The following is a 15,796-nucleotide window of genomic DNA, read 5'->3' as shown; positions in this document are numbered from 1 at the left end:
TATATATAATCTAGGAAGCAAAACTAAGAAAGAACTAAGTAAGGGACAGAGGTGATGATGGCCAAAAAAAAAAAAAGCAAAAAAGATCAAATGGTCCATTTTACCAGATGCTGCCTATCAAAACTTGAAATTAATGCCAAAATGAGTAAACACAGGCAAATACATGAGTTTGCTTTTAGCATCCAAATTTGTGAACACTGAAATAAGTAGGCACGGAACAATGTCATTTTACAAGTATTGCCTTAAATATCCTTTTAAGTCACATTTAGGTTCCAATTATTCACCCTAACCTTGTATTTTGAATTAAAAGATTTTCTTTCTTTTAACAGTACTGGTTTTTTTCCTGATTAGAAAGTAAAATATGTGCATTATGGGAAATTTTTTAAATAGAGAAAAAAGAAACATCACCTGTAATAACGCTAACCAGAAATAATCGGTATTAACGTCTTGGCCCATTTCTTCCCAGGCTTTTGTCTCTGCACACAGCAGTCCCTCCCTGTCTCTCTATTTTGCTTTATTTTTTTTGTAGCACTTACCGTTTGAAGTTATAATCTACATTTATTTGCTTGTTGATTATTTGCTTCCCTACTAGCACAGAAGCTCCTTGAGGGATCTTTGTCTATATTTTCTCTACTCTAAGTCCTGCTTCTAGAACAATGCCTGGCAACTATAAACATTCCATAAATGTTGGCTGAATAAAGTTTTTTTAATTGAGAATATATTGTATATAATCTTGTATCCTACTTTTTTCACTCAACTTTGCATCACACTTTCCCTTGTCTTCATATATTCTCTGAAAGCATGATAATTTTTAGAATAGGTATATGTGATATACCATAATTTTTTAACCATTCCCTACTATTGGATATTTCAGGTTATTTCCAATTATTTTTACAGTTCTAAATAATGTTGAGAGGTAAATAAATCTTTATCTGTACTTTTTAAAACCATTTATTAGAAATAAATTTACCTCTTGAGGGGGAAAGGTTTTCCTTCTACCATCTGGAAACAGTGACTCATTTTTTTTATTCACAGTCTTAAAGGATGCCAGCCGGTGACGGGCCTGTTTCATGGTTTGACTAAGCTGCCAGGAAAAGGGAAAAAAGAGCAAACAAAAACAGGCGAAAGTTTTAATACCAAATTCACTAAGTGTTCCAACAGGAAAACAGGCCCCTATTATTAAAAAATGCCATACCTAAGACAAGAGGCTTACCTGCAAAGGAGACTTTGGTCTGCTGATAGTATTTTTACATGATTTTCATTATTCTAAGATACTGTACTTCATAACTTGATTTAAGTGCTGTTATTCAAGTTTTTTTTAACAACATATGCTTTGTATTAAGAATGTACACAAAAATATCAGAACCTGAAAGTTTAAATCAATAAACCTCGAAATGATTGAGCAGTTCCATTCATCTTCTCATTAAGGAGTTATTTCTTCAACTAGTCCTTGCATGCCTAATCACTGTTACCACTCCTTGCTAGAAGACTCTATTCCTAGTCCCTCTAAAATTCTTTTTTCCTATTTACAGGAATCCCTTCTTCACCCCTAACATTTGAAGACTGTAGCTATTGTTTTTTCTCAAATCTCCCTTCTTCCAGGAAGCCTGTCTAAGTTAACTCAGAACACAAACTCAAACATCTCAACCCATTTGTGTCAAGTACTCTAAGTAACAGCTGATAATAAGTATTAATATTAAATACACTGACTTTGTGTTCATTCCTTATATGTACCTAACTAATTTCATTAAGCACCTATTTTGATTTCTTTTTCAGAGAAGCATAGAATATTTTATTTTTCACAAATCTGCACAGAATGTTCCCTTAAAGAAAATACAGAAATGAACAAAATACCATTTTTTAGGCTAAGCCCTACATCACGTGGAAGAAAAGTACATTCCCATGATAGTCAGTAAAATTATGGCAAAACCAAGACCAGTTCGAACCCATCCAGCAAAAGTTTAATGATATCAATTCTCCCTTGGAGGCAAATCATGACCACGATTTACAGATATAAACAACAAACACCTTGATTTTTACTAATAGTGCACTAGGGATAAAAGCACTCTCACGGCCAGCACAGTTTCCTTACAGTGTATCACCTCTGTTTTGTCCTTGCTTTTAAAGGTCTACACCTCCAGCCAGAGAAATCAGCTTGAAGCATTAGTCTTTTTTCTGCTAAGATGAGGACCTCTAAATTTGGTTAGCAGAGTGGCTAAAGGGGTCAAGATAGAAATAATCATATTGCAAAAAGAGATACATGTGCAGCTGAGGTTATGAAAAATACAAGAGACACACATATGCCGGCTTTTACTCATTACCAAGTATGGTAAATGTTATTGCCCTGCACAATGTGACCAAGGATTCAAAATACCCGTCATAACAGATATGAAATAAGGATACATAATGTTCATCTCCCATCAACTCCAAACCTCTATTAGAGTCACAGATTGATTTTAGTCCCTTAAGCAGGGTATTTCAACTGGTCCAGCAGCTGGAATATACATTATAGTCTTTCCATTTCTCTGTTATTACCATAGCCCTTCATCAAACCTCAACCTGAAGGCCCTTTCAACGACCAGCTATGAGGACTGTAACAGGCTGAATAATGGACACCCAAAGACACCAGGTCCTAATCCCTGAAACCTGTAAATGTTACTCTATGAGGAAAAAGGGCCTTCGCGGATATTATTAAGTTAAGGATCTTGAGATCAGGAGATAATCTTGGACTGTCGACATGGGTCCTAAATGCCATCCCCTGTCCTTACGAGAGAGAGGTAGAAGATTTGGCTACAGAAGAGAAGGTGATGTAAAGACGGAAGCAGGGATTGGTACAATGTAGCCACAAGCAAAGGAACACCAGCAGACACCAAAAACTGCTAGAGGCAAGGAACAAATTTTCTCCTAGAATCTGTGGAAGGGGCCCTGCTGACACCTTGATTTCGGCTCAGTGAAACTGATTTTGGACTTCCAGCCTCCAGAACTTCGAGAGAAGAAATTTGTCATTTCAAGCCACTAAGTTTGAGGTGATCTGTTACAGCAGCCACAGGAAACTAATACAAGGACCAAAGTGAATGTTAAGTATTAAAAACAAAGAAAATAGGGAGATGCTACAAATCAAATTATCAAGTGGGCATTCCAAGCTATAGGCTTGCCAGTAACCTAGATCTTCCTCAAAGAGACAGGCTGGGCCAATGAAGATTCTTTATCTTACCTAATGAACTAGGAAGTGTGAAAAGTCAGAGACAGAAACTGAACTGAAAAGGTCCAAAGCTGGAGAAAAGAGGCTAAAGGAGCCTACATATGCCAAAGTTTCAGAGCTGTGATGATGAGAATATGAGGTAGTAGAAAATTAAGCAAATAAGGGAGAAGCATATGTGTAGAGACAAGGCAACCAACTCTCCCACTTTGCCTGGAACTGTCCAGGTTTAGCACTGAGGGTCTCATGTCCTCAGGCAATGGGGAAAGGTGGGCCATCCTACGGGGACCACCGAATCAATCAAGTTAGTGATTAAATATTAGTGGGAAGATCAAAGATCCTATGCTGTGTGATCAAAGGAGCTAACTCAGACCTAAAAAAATTGTCCGGCCACACACTCCTTAAGGGAGTTTAGATTTGTGTGAGTTTCTGATTCTGTCTTTATTATCCCATGCATATTCTTAAAATAAAATGAATTCTTGCAGCCAAAGAGCCTAACTCAAACACTAGTTTTTCAATGATAGATTACAGAAAACTTAACAGGTTATTTCATATTGTTTAAACCTTTCTTAATTACAAAAGTGAATTGTTATTTCCAGGGTTGAAAAAGCTGGAAAACCTGCAATATAAAGAAAGAATAAAAGTAAAAAAACAAGACAATAAAAGATTCAGTGAGAAATAAAAAGCTGAGGTATACCATGCTAAAAAATAGTAGTAAGCTTAATAGTGTATAAATGAAAAGTTATTACATGGTGAGAAAGAAACAATGATCAGTTGTTCTTCAATTCCTCACCAAAATGAAGCTATCAAGGAACACAAGAGAAACTCAATCCCTAGAGATAAATATCAGTCTTAACAAAAAGCACAGGGTTAGGCTAATTCTATTTTATGGGAACACTTGAAATTTCTTCCAGTTTTATGATTATACTTCCTAACTTTAGGTACCCAATCTTAATCTACCTTAGAACAAGTAGGTAATATCGAGTATTATAAAAGTGGAGGATGGGGTGGGAGTACAGAATAAGAGAGGTCCTAGCAAAATCAAATTTGGGGTATAGTTCTGTGTTCAGTTTTGAGGGTCATATTTGAAAAGAGCACTGAAAAACTAAATAACATTCAGAAGAAATCAACCAAGATTATAATGACAGAAAGCATTAGGAATTTAAGAATCAAAAGAGAAAAATGATAGTTATAATCAAATACTTGAAGTGTCTTAGAGATGACCATGGTTTTTTATTTTCTATTGCTTGAGAGTACAAAACTAGGCCCAAAGGGTAAAAATTATAGGGAGAAGAATTTGACTCAATAAATTGAAAAAATACTTAAAATTTCAAGACTTCTAAAAATGAAATAGTCTAAAAAGTAGTCAGTTGCTCAGCAGTGGCAATGTTCTAGCAGAAACTGGATGGCCATTTATATATGAGACATTATAAAAAGAATTCCTTAGAGAAAGAAAGGTTAGACTTGATAATGTCTTTTCTTTTCCAGCATTTAATTAAAAATGTAAATAAATTCAAACATATTGGAAACTTCAAGCATACAGAGAAATAGACAGAAGCTATAATACACATCACATACACATCAACCAGTTTTAACATGATCAATTCCTGGCCAATCTTGTTTAATATGTAATGCCCTACTTCACCTCACCCTTACGTTATTTTGAGGTATACCCCAGATGTCAAGTCATTTCATCCTTAAGTATTTCAGTATGTGAGATGAATATGTAAAACCCTTCAACTCCAGGATTCTATGTTTCTATCACTCCAAGACAAGAAAATTGAAAAGTCCACTAACACTCCGAACTGCATTCACAATTTACTCAGCCACTTCTAGATAAACCAAGGGAGTTAGTGCTTGAACAGTCTCACTGTCTAGTTCTTAGTGACACCTAGTGGATAAAAACTGCAACAGAAACAGTAAAATGACAGTAAAAACTGTCATGGTGGTGTTGGGGCAAAAGTTTACAGGCTTAAAGTAGTTTAGATCCCTGAACATTCTTCAGTATTTCATCTTTTAAGGAAAAAAAACAGGGTATAAAAACTTTTTTAAATTTTGTAACATTTCAGGCTTTTCATAACCTGATTTCCTCCTACATATCTAATCTCATTTTCTGTTATTCTCCTCTGTAAACTATCAATTAGAATGGTTCCATCACTTATTCCCAAATATACCAAGTTCATTACATATTCTAGACTTTTCACTGTTCCTCCTATCTCAAAATTCTCTCAAATTTACCAATTCAATTCACTTTATCAATTCAAAATATACAGCTCAATTCCACCTCTTCCAGGAATTCTCCCACAAACATTTTCTTGGATTTTAAAATTTTTGACATCCCATAGCATAACCTTTCATCAAATACAGAAAATGTCTCTCTATTATTATCAATTCGATTGGGATCTGTTAGCTTTGTATCTCCACTTGGAAAAATAACCCCATGAAGGGTCCTATTTCACATTTCATTGGTATTTCTACAATGTTTAACAAACACAGTATATTCAAGTGTCTGTGAACAAATGTGTTGTGAGTTATGTGTTATACAGATGAGATGTATATGATGCCTCACTAAGTGAGGTTACAGTTACAGGCACCATGAAGGCAATAACTGTGTCTGTCTTCATCAATGTTCTATCCCTTATACTTTATGCAGTGCCTGGCTCAATAAATATTTGCTCAACAAATTGTTCATAATCTTACAAAGGAAAACAAAAATGATTTATAAAATGATTACTACAAATCAAGCAATGGCAAGAAAAAGTCATAGTTTGGGACAAAGAGAAAAAAATGTTTTTAAGTATTTCAATATAACATGTGCTTATAAAGCTTTTCCCTATTGATACTAACACCACCATCGGATGTGTTTCATACTTAAGACCGAGCACATAAGCAGTTACAAAACTTTTATTTTCACATTATCATCATTTTTTTTCTTTAAAGATTTATTTATTTATTTTAAAGAGAAAGAGAGAGAGAGAGTGAGCCTGAGTGGGGGAAGGAGCAAAGGAGAGAATTTTCTTTTTTTTTTTTTTTAAAGATTTTATTTATTTATTTGACAGAGAGAGAGACAGAGAGGGAACACAAGCAGGGGGAGTGGGAGAGGGAGAAGCAGGTTTCCTGCTTAGCAGGGAGCCCGATGCGGGGCTCGATCCCAGAACCCTGAGATCATGACCTGAGCCGAAGGCAGTCGCTTAACCAACTGAGCCACCCAGGCACCCCAAAGGAGAGAATTTTCAAGCAGACTCCCCCGAGCCCAGAGCTCACATGGAGCTTGATCCCACAACCAGTGAGATCATGACCTTAGCTGAAACCAACAGACGGCCACTCAACCAACTGAGCCACCCAGGCACCCCCAGACAATCATCATCTACATTTTTGCTCTCCTCTCTCTATCCCTAGAAATACATTTTAAATAAGATGAAGTATAATTCCCATAGCAGAGTTGAAGAATATGGTATTAACTGGACGGAAACTCATGTACACTAAGGAGAGTTGAATGCATGGTGTCAAGTGATTTGAGTGGATGAACCTAATCATGGTAGTTAATTTTTAAACAACAGATACGTAAGGGGCGCCTGGGTGAATCAGTCGGTTAAGTGTCCAACTCTTGGTTTCGACTCAGGTCACGATCTCAGGGTCGGGAGATCGAGCTCCACATCAGGCTCTGCGCTCGGCACAGAGTCTGGTTGAGATTCTCTCTCTCTCCCCCTCTGCCCTCCCCCCACACTCTCTCTCTAAAATAAATAAATCAATCTTTAATAAATAAATAAATAACAAATATGTAAAATCAGTTACTCGATATGTTACATTTTAAAATTCTGATTATGTTAAGAGTTTATTATTACTTGACCTATAGATCTAGTTATTATGATAATCAGATTAAAGGACATAAAAGAGGAAAAAGAGACAAAAATAATGAATGAAATGCCCCATATATGTACTGTACCTATTTGCAACAGAGGTTAGCAATCAGTTTTGTCCATATGCTACAAACAGAATAATTTACCCATAACACAATTCCAGTATAATTGGGGGGGGGGGGAAAATCTCTGTTCTTTGACCCAAAGCTCTTTCTCATAAGGTCTGACTCTTACACTTTGGCACCTTTCTTTAGATGATTCTAAACTGTCTTACCAAAAATAAATAAATTTAAAATAAAATAAAATAAAAACTCTTTTAATTCTGTATTTATCATTTCCTTTCTGTAGATACAGTTTAACCTGCTTGGGTGTAATGTGCCAAGTTTGAATTCTTTAATGCTTATTTTTTTATTATTAAATTTAATTATTATTTATTATTATTTTTATTATTAAATTTAATTAAAGCATTATTTAATGCTTTAATTCTTATTTTTTATACAAAAAAATAAACATCATTTCACTATTCACCACTTACAAAGGTAAAAAAAGTAAAAGTGAAGTTAAATGTGATACCTCCTAATCTCTACTTCATATCCTAGATATGTCCTATACCTAAAAAAAAATCATAGACATAAAATGAATATGTACTTACAGCCTGGGCTTGTTGTTGGAATAATTCATTCTGATTCTCTCTATCGTCCATTCCATCCCCAAGCATCTGGGAAGGAGGTAACCTAGCACTTCCAATAGCAGCATTCAAGTTGCTTGGAAAAACACTTGTTCTTTTAGGAGTTAAATGTGCTGGATCTGAAGACTGCATGGCTATAGAGCCTTCTTTTTCTGCCTACACAAAGGAAGAAAGTGAGATTCTTCTAGTGAGTTCTACTCCAAGCCATTACAATGAAATAATGTCTATAAGCAGCCCCAAAGATTTTAAATCAGGATCGGGGTAGAAAGGGGAAAGTTTTAACAGGCAAAGAAACTAACATTTACCAGGCACCTACTATGTGCTAATAATTTACTTATCTAATTCTCATAACAACATTGTGAGACAAGTATCATAGCCCCATTTTATAGATAAAGAAACTACAGTCCACAGAGGGTAAGTAATAAATCCAAGGTCACATAGCTAGCAAGCAGCAAAGCCAAAATTCAAACCCAAATCCAAAATTCTGACATTGTTTTAAACTATTGGTGAAAGCAAAAAAGAATTCTTGTGAGTCAGAACAACACAAGAATAAAACATACAAATCTACTGCCCTCCCTAGCAATTATACAAAGCATGGAATCCAAAGAAAGTGATTCTGTAACTGTCTAATAGCTTCTCTCATAACACACACTTCACATTCAATCTTTACTCAGGTTCACTTTTGAACTTACTGCTTCATAAGATCTCTGAAACTGTTGCTTTTTTCTCAGCCTGATTTGCTGATTTATTCGGTGTTTGACTTGTCTCTGAAAATGCTTCAGAGCTTCTTGTTTTTTTCTTAGCTGTTCCTTTAGTTCTTCTTCAATCATATATGCTGAAGTCTTGGAAGATGAAAGACAGAAAATAAACTTAAATGTCAGCAGTTTTTGCCCACTAGGGCTCTGCTGTAAGCACAAATCAGTCAAGATAAAATCCTGACAAAATAATTCAGTTCTATAATCTAGAATTCCCAGTAGAGTAAGGAAATCACAGGAGTTCAGAGCTGATAATCTAGACATAGCAGGTGAGTACCAGGAACTCAAATCACAAACTAAAACTTGGAATTTGTGAGCATTCAAATAAAATCTTAATTTTTCATTGAACTGATAACTAAAGTTGTCTTCATTAATCCTTAATGAACCAATTCAAACCTATCTTATGTCACACATTTTCTAAAATTGCTTACCACTCACTAAATATGTCCTATTATAAAATGCCTTCACGCTCAGATTTATTCTCTATTTTTAAAACGTAGCATGCCCTTCCTGTCATCTCTATCTAGTAAGGCTTCCTCACTCTTTAAGACCATCTAACACCCACCACTTAGGACCTTCCACGATCCCTTCTTCTGAGCTCTCCTACACTACTACCTCTCATTCTTATTAACATTAATTGACAGCAACACTTCTCAAATCCCCCATTAGATTAGGTACACCTTGAGGACAGGAAATGTATTTAATTCTCCCTTGTTTCCCCTACAATATATAACACAGAGCCTTGAATATAAAGGTACTCAAAATTTATGTAATGCTCAATTCCAAAACATATTCTAAACAATCTAGAATATTTTATCCCATTTGAGTCCCTGATCAGTATTCACTTCCTCTGAGTGCTCTGAATAACAACCATAGTCATCATAATTAAAAGCAGTTACCATTATTAAAGATCTGCTACAAGACAAGCACTTTAACTACATTATATCACTGAATTCCCAACACTATCTCCAATAGAAGGTATTCTTATCTCTTGTATGAAAGATGAAGAAACTGGGGCTCAGAAAGATTCATCTTAATAGTAGCCAAAGATTCTATGGCTGGCAAGTAGCAGAGCTAGAAGTTTCTCTGACTCCAATACATATGCCCTATACTGTACTGTTTTTCTCTCGACTGTGTTTCTCTTTCAAGAGGAATCTTCAAATTAAATAAAATCATACTCCTATTGAGCCCTTCTTCTAACACACTGATTCCAAATTCTAGTTCAGAAGGTGCCCAAATATTTCATAGGAGGTCATTAACTCTCAAAAGCAAATGAACTTAAATTCCAATTAAAATTAAATTTTCCAAGAAATCTACCCCATATTCTATACAAATATATACCATAAGGGTAGAGTGTACAAAACAAATATCAAAGAACAATTAGGTAAAATAATTCCAAAGGAGAGATATAGGTAGTAAAGCCTGAACAACTGACCGAAATTAACTCAACTCCCAGAAGATTAAAGCCATCCTTCCTCTTTTACTTCCATTATCTGTCTGCCCCCTCTTTACCCCATGCTGAGATTATCAAACATCTTATTGAAGTATATGACTGACTCCAAATTGTGAATCTCAACTGTAAACCAAACATAAGAATGTACCATATTTTAGAAACATATTTTTCTTAGCAAACACCATTGTGTAAGGCCACCAAAACCCAAGAACATTGTCCCATGTTCTGGAATGTTAGGACATTCTCAGAGTCAAATAAATTTGAGAAATACTGGGTTAAGCAAAAATAAATACTGTTTCAATTGTACAACTAACTCCTCATAGACTTTTTGAACCCTAAGGACTATCCAAGGGGGCAAGATAGGATGAAGTGTTTCTCACAACAACCAAAGAATATTTTTGGATAATTCACATGATAGGACTGATATTTAGATTACACAGTAGTCTCCAAAGATGATCTCCCCTTCTCCCCACAGTGAATCAAGCCTCCCAGTATTTATGCCCTTGTGTAGTCATTTCCCATACTGAATGTAGTCTGGCTCTGTATATCCAAAAAGAGGAAGAAGCATTGGCTCCATGACTTCTCCAGCAAGGTCATAAAGCAACTTCCACCTATAGCTCTTGGAATGCTCACCCTAGGGAAACCAGCCACCATGTAAGAATTCTACCCTAAGACTACCATGCTGAGAGGAAGCCCAAGCTAGTCAAGTAGAGAGGCCATGTGGAAAGAGAAATCCTCCAGCAAGCTCCTAGCCATTCTAGTCATCCTAGCCCAAGTGCCAGATATGTGAGTGAGAAAGCCATCTTGGACTTTACAGCCCAAAAGATGCCAGATGAAGAACCAAGAAATCCAACCAACAGCCAGAACCCAGTAAACTTGTCCCAGACATCTCCAGCCATTTTAGCTGTCCCAACTGAAGTTTCAGACACCATGTTGCAGATAAGCCATCCCCACTGTGCCCTGCTTGAAATCCTGACACACGTTATCTTTTGCTTTATGCCACTAAGATCCAGGTTTGTTACACAACAATAGATAACCAGATAAATTATAAAATATTGCAATAGCCATGAATGCTGATAGAACAGCAGTGTTTTTTGGTGCTAATTTAATTAATGGAAGGGGAGGGAGGTCTGAAGTTATGGTATTTTTAGGAATCTTGACAGCTCCTTGAAACTTTGGGGACAAAAATGATTAGGAGTTTCCCTTTAGAATAGGCATGATATTAGGTCTACCATGCTTTAGAAGTAACTATTCAGCATTTCTTCTGAGCTGACAAGAGCTGCATCTGTTAAGGGTGGATTCCCCAGTCAGTATATGCTAAATCGGTAGAGTTCTATGAGATGCTTGATCAGATTGACTTTGGCTGGTACTGATCAAAATTTTTTAAATGAGGGAAAGGAGACATGTTTATATTTTTTCCAAGACTAGTATTTTGATTTAATGTTTGGGAACATGAGATTCGATTCTCTTTAACATAGAAAAAGAAAAATTTGGTAGTTTTTAGGCCTTCTGATGCTACATTACAAAGATGTCATTATTTGAGCAATGAAAAAGAGGAGTCACTAACTTAAATACCAAAATACCTTTGTACCAAATCTTACTGATTCTTCTGGGATAAATGTTATTATGTAAACAGGCACACATGTAAACTTTGCAAAAGTTTCCCTTCATCTGAAATGCTTTCCTACGACCTGTACTTACAACATTTCCATTTTTTAAAGATGAACATAGACTACATTTCCACATCCATTCTTTCAGTGAGTATATCCTTAAGACTTACTATATGTCAGGACAGGAATGAACAAAAAATAAAGTTCCCTGTCCTCATGAAATTTACAGTTAAACTTTCTCAGAATCCCAGTCAGAATTAATCTGTTCTTTCCTTATTCTGTCTGAAACTTACTGAATCTCTACTACACTCTCATTAACTTTAAGCAATCAATTAATGTTTCATTAAGCGTGGCAACTGTCACCCCTACTATGTGGTAGGGTGTCTGCAAGATATAGACAGCAATCAAGAGTTTGTGAAATAAACATTTTTGGCAAATAGGTGTTTGTTCTACAATCCTAATTCAAGAACGTACCTATTTATAACAGAAGAGAAAGGACATCCCCAGAAAGGACTGTTCATCTTTATCTAAGCACCAGGGATTACAGAAGGCTAATATGGGGGGGGGGGGTAGAGAAAGAAAGAAAAAAGAAAAATGGGGGAGGAACCCCACTACATTTGCATCAAACTGACACTCACATATGCTGGGACTTCCGAACTATCTGGCAAGGCAGGTTCCACCCATGCCCCAACTGGCATTATAGCCTGGTTCCTCTCAGCCAGCACTGCCAACACGTCCTTGCTCTTCAGGGGGTTTAAAGCCAGAGGCACCCTTGTGGTATTTCGAGACTTCTTGAAGGGGGCCATACTTCCTGGCATCTGTGACTCCTGGGCAGGAGAAAAGAGAAGCTTAAAATCTTCAAACGACTGCGCTAAAAGCTCAACCTCCTAAGCCATGAGCACAGGCTCCAGAAAGGGGGAGAAGCCTTGGAGGAGGCAGTAGCCTGACAGGCAGTCGAAGAACGAGAATTCTGGAGAAGGAAGGAAAGAGGAAAGAAGGGGAAAGAAGTGGGAAGAAATAAAAAGGAAAAGTATAAAGACTGCCTTCTGGAAAGAATGGGATGAAAGGGGGGAGAAAAGGGGATCTACTGAGAGAACGAAGACGGTGCCCACCGGTGGCACCGCGAGGAAAGGGAGGAACGACCGCAGCAGCCAGAAGGAAAGGGGCCTGGTAGGGTGGGGCGGGAACCTGAGCCAAAGGCAGAGTCCAAATAACCGGTATCCGGTTATGGGGGAAAGCGCTGAACGCCGAGGAGTCCCGGGCCAGACAAAAGCCTGTTTCTCAGGCCTCAGGGGTCCCACTCCTGCTAAGATAACACCGACGCTGTTCCGGTGCGCCGCTCGCCACAGACTCAAACTATTCCGGATACTAAGGAAACTGCCTCCAGTAAACCGCCACTTTGGGGAGCGCCGCCCGGCCCCGCCCCGCCTCGCCCCGCTCCGCCCCGCCTCGTCCCGCTCCGCCCCGCCCCGCCCCGCCCCGCCCTTCTGGGGCCTTGTAGCCGCCCCTTCCGGTCTTGCGTCCCCTCCCTGGGGCTGGGCAAGCGTGAGGGGCGGGACTTCGGGCTCCGCAAAACGACACTTCCGCTTCGTTCTAGCTGAGGGGGGCGGGACTTGTGAAGGCCCAAGAAACTGGGCGGAACGAGTGGCTTCGCGCGGCTGCTGGGTAACGCGCTCGCTGAGGTGTGGCGGCAGCTGGTGCCATTGTAGACCCGGCACGGAGACCAGCTCAAATATTTCAGGAAGGGATTACATTGAGCTGAAGAACGGTGACTGGGAGGGACAAGGGTCCCAACAGAATGAAGTAGGAGAAAAGGATGGAAAAAGGTGGGCCTAGCAGGGCTTCCTCTAGGAACAAACTAAGCTAACCAAGCTAAGGATCCTGTGTACACTTCGTTACATTTATAAGGCTATTTAATACATATTCTTATATTTGAACAGCCTCGCGAGCGGTCACCCTCTCTGCTCCAAGCTCTACTATAATTCATTATCCCTGTGAAATACCCATTCGTTCATTCATTTAATATATTCTTGAGAGCTTTTTATGCACCCTTACTGTTCTGGGCCCTGGAAATATATAGCAGTGAACAAAACAAATACCCCTTGTTCATGGAATTTGTAATATAATAAGTAACCAAACACAGGAGTAAGTAAACGTCTGATGCTGATGAATATTGTAGCGTAAGCAGAGACAATAAAGAGTGTTGCAGGGAAAGGAAATGAATTTTTAGATAGGATGACTAGAGAAGGCGTCACTGAAGTACTTTTTTTAAAAAATATTTATTTATTTGAGAGAAAGAACACAAACAGAGGGGAGGAGCAGAGGGCGCCATCCCAGTACCCTGAGATCATGACCTGAGCTGAAATCAGACACTTAACCAACAGAGCCACCCAGGCGCCTCCACTGAGGTACTTCTGAGCAAAGTCTCCAATGCAAACTCCCGCGATCTAATGGAAATAGCTACCATAATCTTCAAAGGAGAGTTAAGTGTTCAGGTAGAGGGGACAGCAAGTACAATCACTCCAAAGTAGCTGAGAAACAGCAAGGAGGATGGTGTGACTGGTACAGAGTGAGAGGGGAGAGTGTTGGGGTAGGAGTCAAAAGTTAGGGGGTGGGCAGTCATATAAAGCATTGTAAGCCATGCAATGGCATTGAGATGGGGAATCACCCATGTTTTGAGCAAAGGAAGGCCATAATGTGACTTAAATTTTTTTTAAAAATCACTGTATATGCTATATTGAGAATAGACTGAATGAGCCAGGAGTATAAGTAGTAGGCCAATTAAGAGGCTAGTCCAATAATCCGAATAGGAGATGACAATGTCTTAGATCAGAGAAGTAGTGGTAAAGATGGTGAGAAGTAGTTGGGATTCTGGATATACTTGGGGGGCAGGACTTTCGGGACCTGTTGAAAGTGTGATATAGAGTGTGTGTGTGTGTGTGTGTGTGTGTGTGTGTGTATGTGGAGAGAGAGAGGAGTCAAGAAAAATTCTAGTGATTTTGTCCTGAGCAATTGAGAGGATGGAGTTGCCATTACCATTTACTAAGATGGGAGAAATGGCAGACAGAATAGGTTTGGGAGGAAGATCGGGAATTCAGTTGGAGACAGATTAAGTTTTGTTAAATTCGGGGGTAATTTGTTACACAGAAAGTGATAACTAATACAAATAGGAATCAATAATATAGAGGAAGAGACGTTGGAGATCTGAGGAAGGAAGGTAAGGTACAAAATATTTGTCCAGAAGAGTAGAACCAGAGACCTGTGCAATTGCCAGATGGCCTTAAGGACCCATGTGAGATTCATGATTCTGAATTTCAAGTGAGACTAGTCAGCATGGTTGAGCATTTTTCTTCAGTTGTATGGTTATAGGAATAAAGTAGGTGGAAAAATTAATTTTAATCAGGATTGGGTCTTTACCAAAATATTACTCTCAAGCAAGAAATGAAGATTTAGGAAGTTGAAGAGAGATTAGTGCAAGGGAGTAATTAAATGACTGACCATGAAACTTAAAATACATAATAAGGAAAGGGAGGACAAGTGGGATGTAAGGGACATTGTAAAGTTAGTACAATAAAGGGATTGAAGGTTCCAGTGGAGGTCTAAGGTTTGTTAAAGCAAGATGCTGGAAAGAATGCCCTAAAAAGATAAGAGATGGGGATCCAAGAGTGGGATGCTTGAAACTGAGGATATGGAGGGGCTGCAGATACTGGTACTGTCAAAGTCCATGGTAGGACCAAGGGAGGGAATGCTGAAGTAAAATCCCTGGAGCAAAAGAGGTCATAGAAATGAGGGGCCAAAGCATTGGATGGACTGTTCCCAAGGTTATCAAAATCACCAAAATATATGACCAGAATAGTGTTGGTAAGAACCAGGAAGAATAGCCTTCAAGGAATTTCAAGAAAAGACCTGGAGGTTGGTAGAGGAGAATAACTTGGAAAGCAGTGAGTGGTATGGTCTAACAACATTAGATTCAAAGAGAGGAGTGAAGCCAAGAAAAAGGAGAGAGACAGGTTTATAAATAGCAGTGAGAAAGAAGGTAACCCATCCCACCTCCACCCAGAGGGCTAGGGAACAGAAAACAGCCACCCTTTGAGAGAACCAGAGGGAGATTGATTTGCATACCCCCAAACACACACACACACAGCCCTCAACACTGGGGAGAAATGTGATTAGGTAGCTCCTTGCTTTCTCTAAACCTCTAGCTCAAGGTCTATGCATCTCACTAGCAGCT

The 15,796-nt window shown here is 38.4% G+C and overlaps 1 protein-coding gene across 1 annotated transcript in view; it reads right to left on the bottom strand.

Moving 5' to 3' along the window:
- Positions 1–12,978, bottom strand: part of CCDC15 (coiled-coil domain containing 15) — an 83,240-nt gene extending 70,262 nt beyond the window's left edge. Inside the window, exons 1-4 of the mRNA XM_073904060.1 lie at positions 12,204–12,978; positions 8,440–8,589; positions 7,712–7,903; positions 971–1,084 (exon numbers count right to left, since the gene is read on the bottom strand). Coding sequence (XP_073760161.1) covers positions 971–1,084; positions 7,712–7,903; positions 8,440–8,589; positions 12,204–12,383 — 636 coding nt within the window. The 5' untranslated portion in view covers positions 12,384–12,978. The remainder of the gene's footprint in view (positions 1–970; positions 1,085–7,711; positions 7,904–8,439; positions 8,590–12,203) is intronic.
- Between the last annotated feature and the right edge of the window lie 2,818 nt (positions 12,979–15,796).

This window comes from Callorhinus ursinus, unplaced genomic scaffold, assembly GCF_003265705.2.
Source record: "Callorhinus ursinus isolate GAN/ISIS: 27379988/994484 unplaced genomic scaffold, GSC_fseal_2.0 scaffold19, whole genome shotgun sequence".
NCBI classification, from domain to species: domain Eukaryota; kingdom Metazoa; phylum Chordata; class Mammalia; order Carnivora; family Otariidae; genus Callorhinus; species Callorhinus ursinus.
The sequence above is the reverse complement of the archived record's forward strand: the minus strand, read 5'-3'. Positions and strand labels throughout refer to the sequence as shown.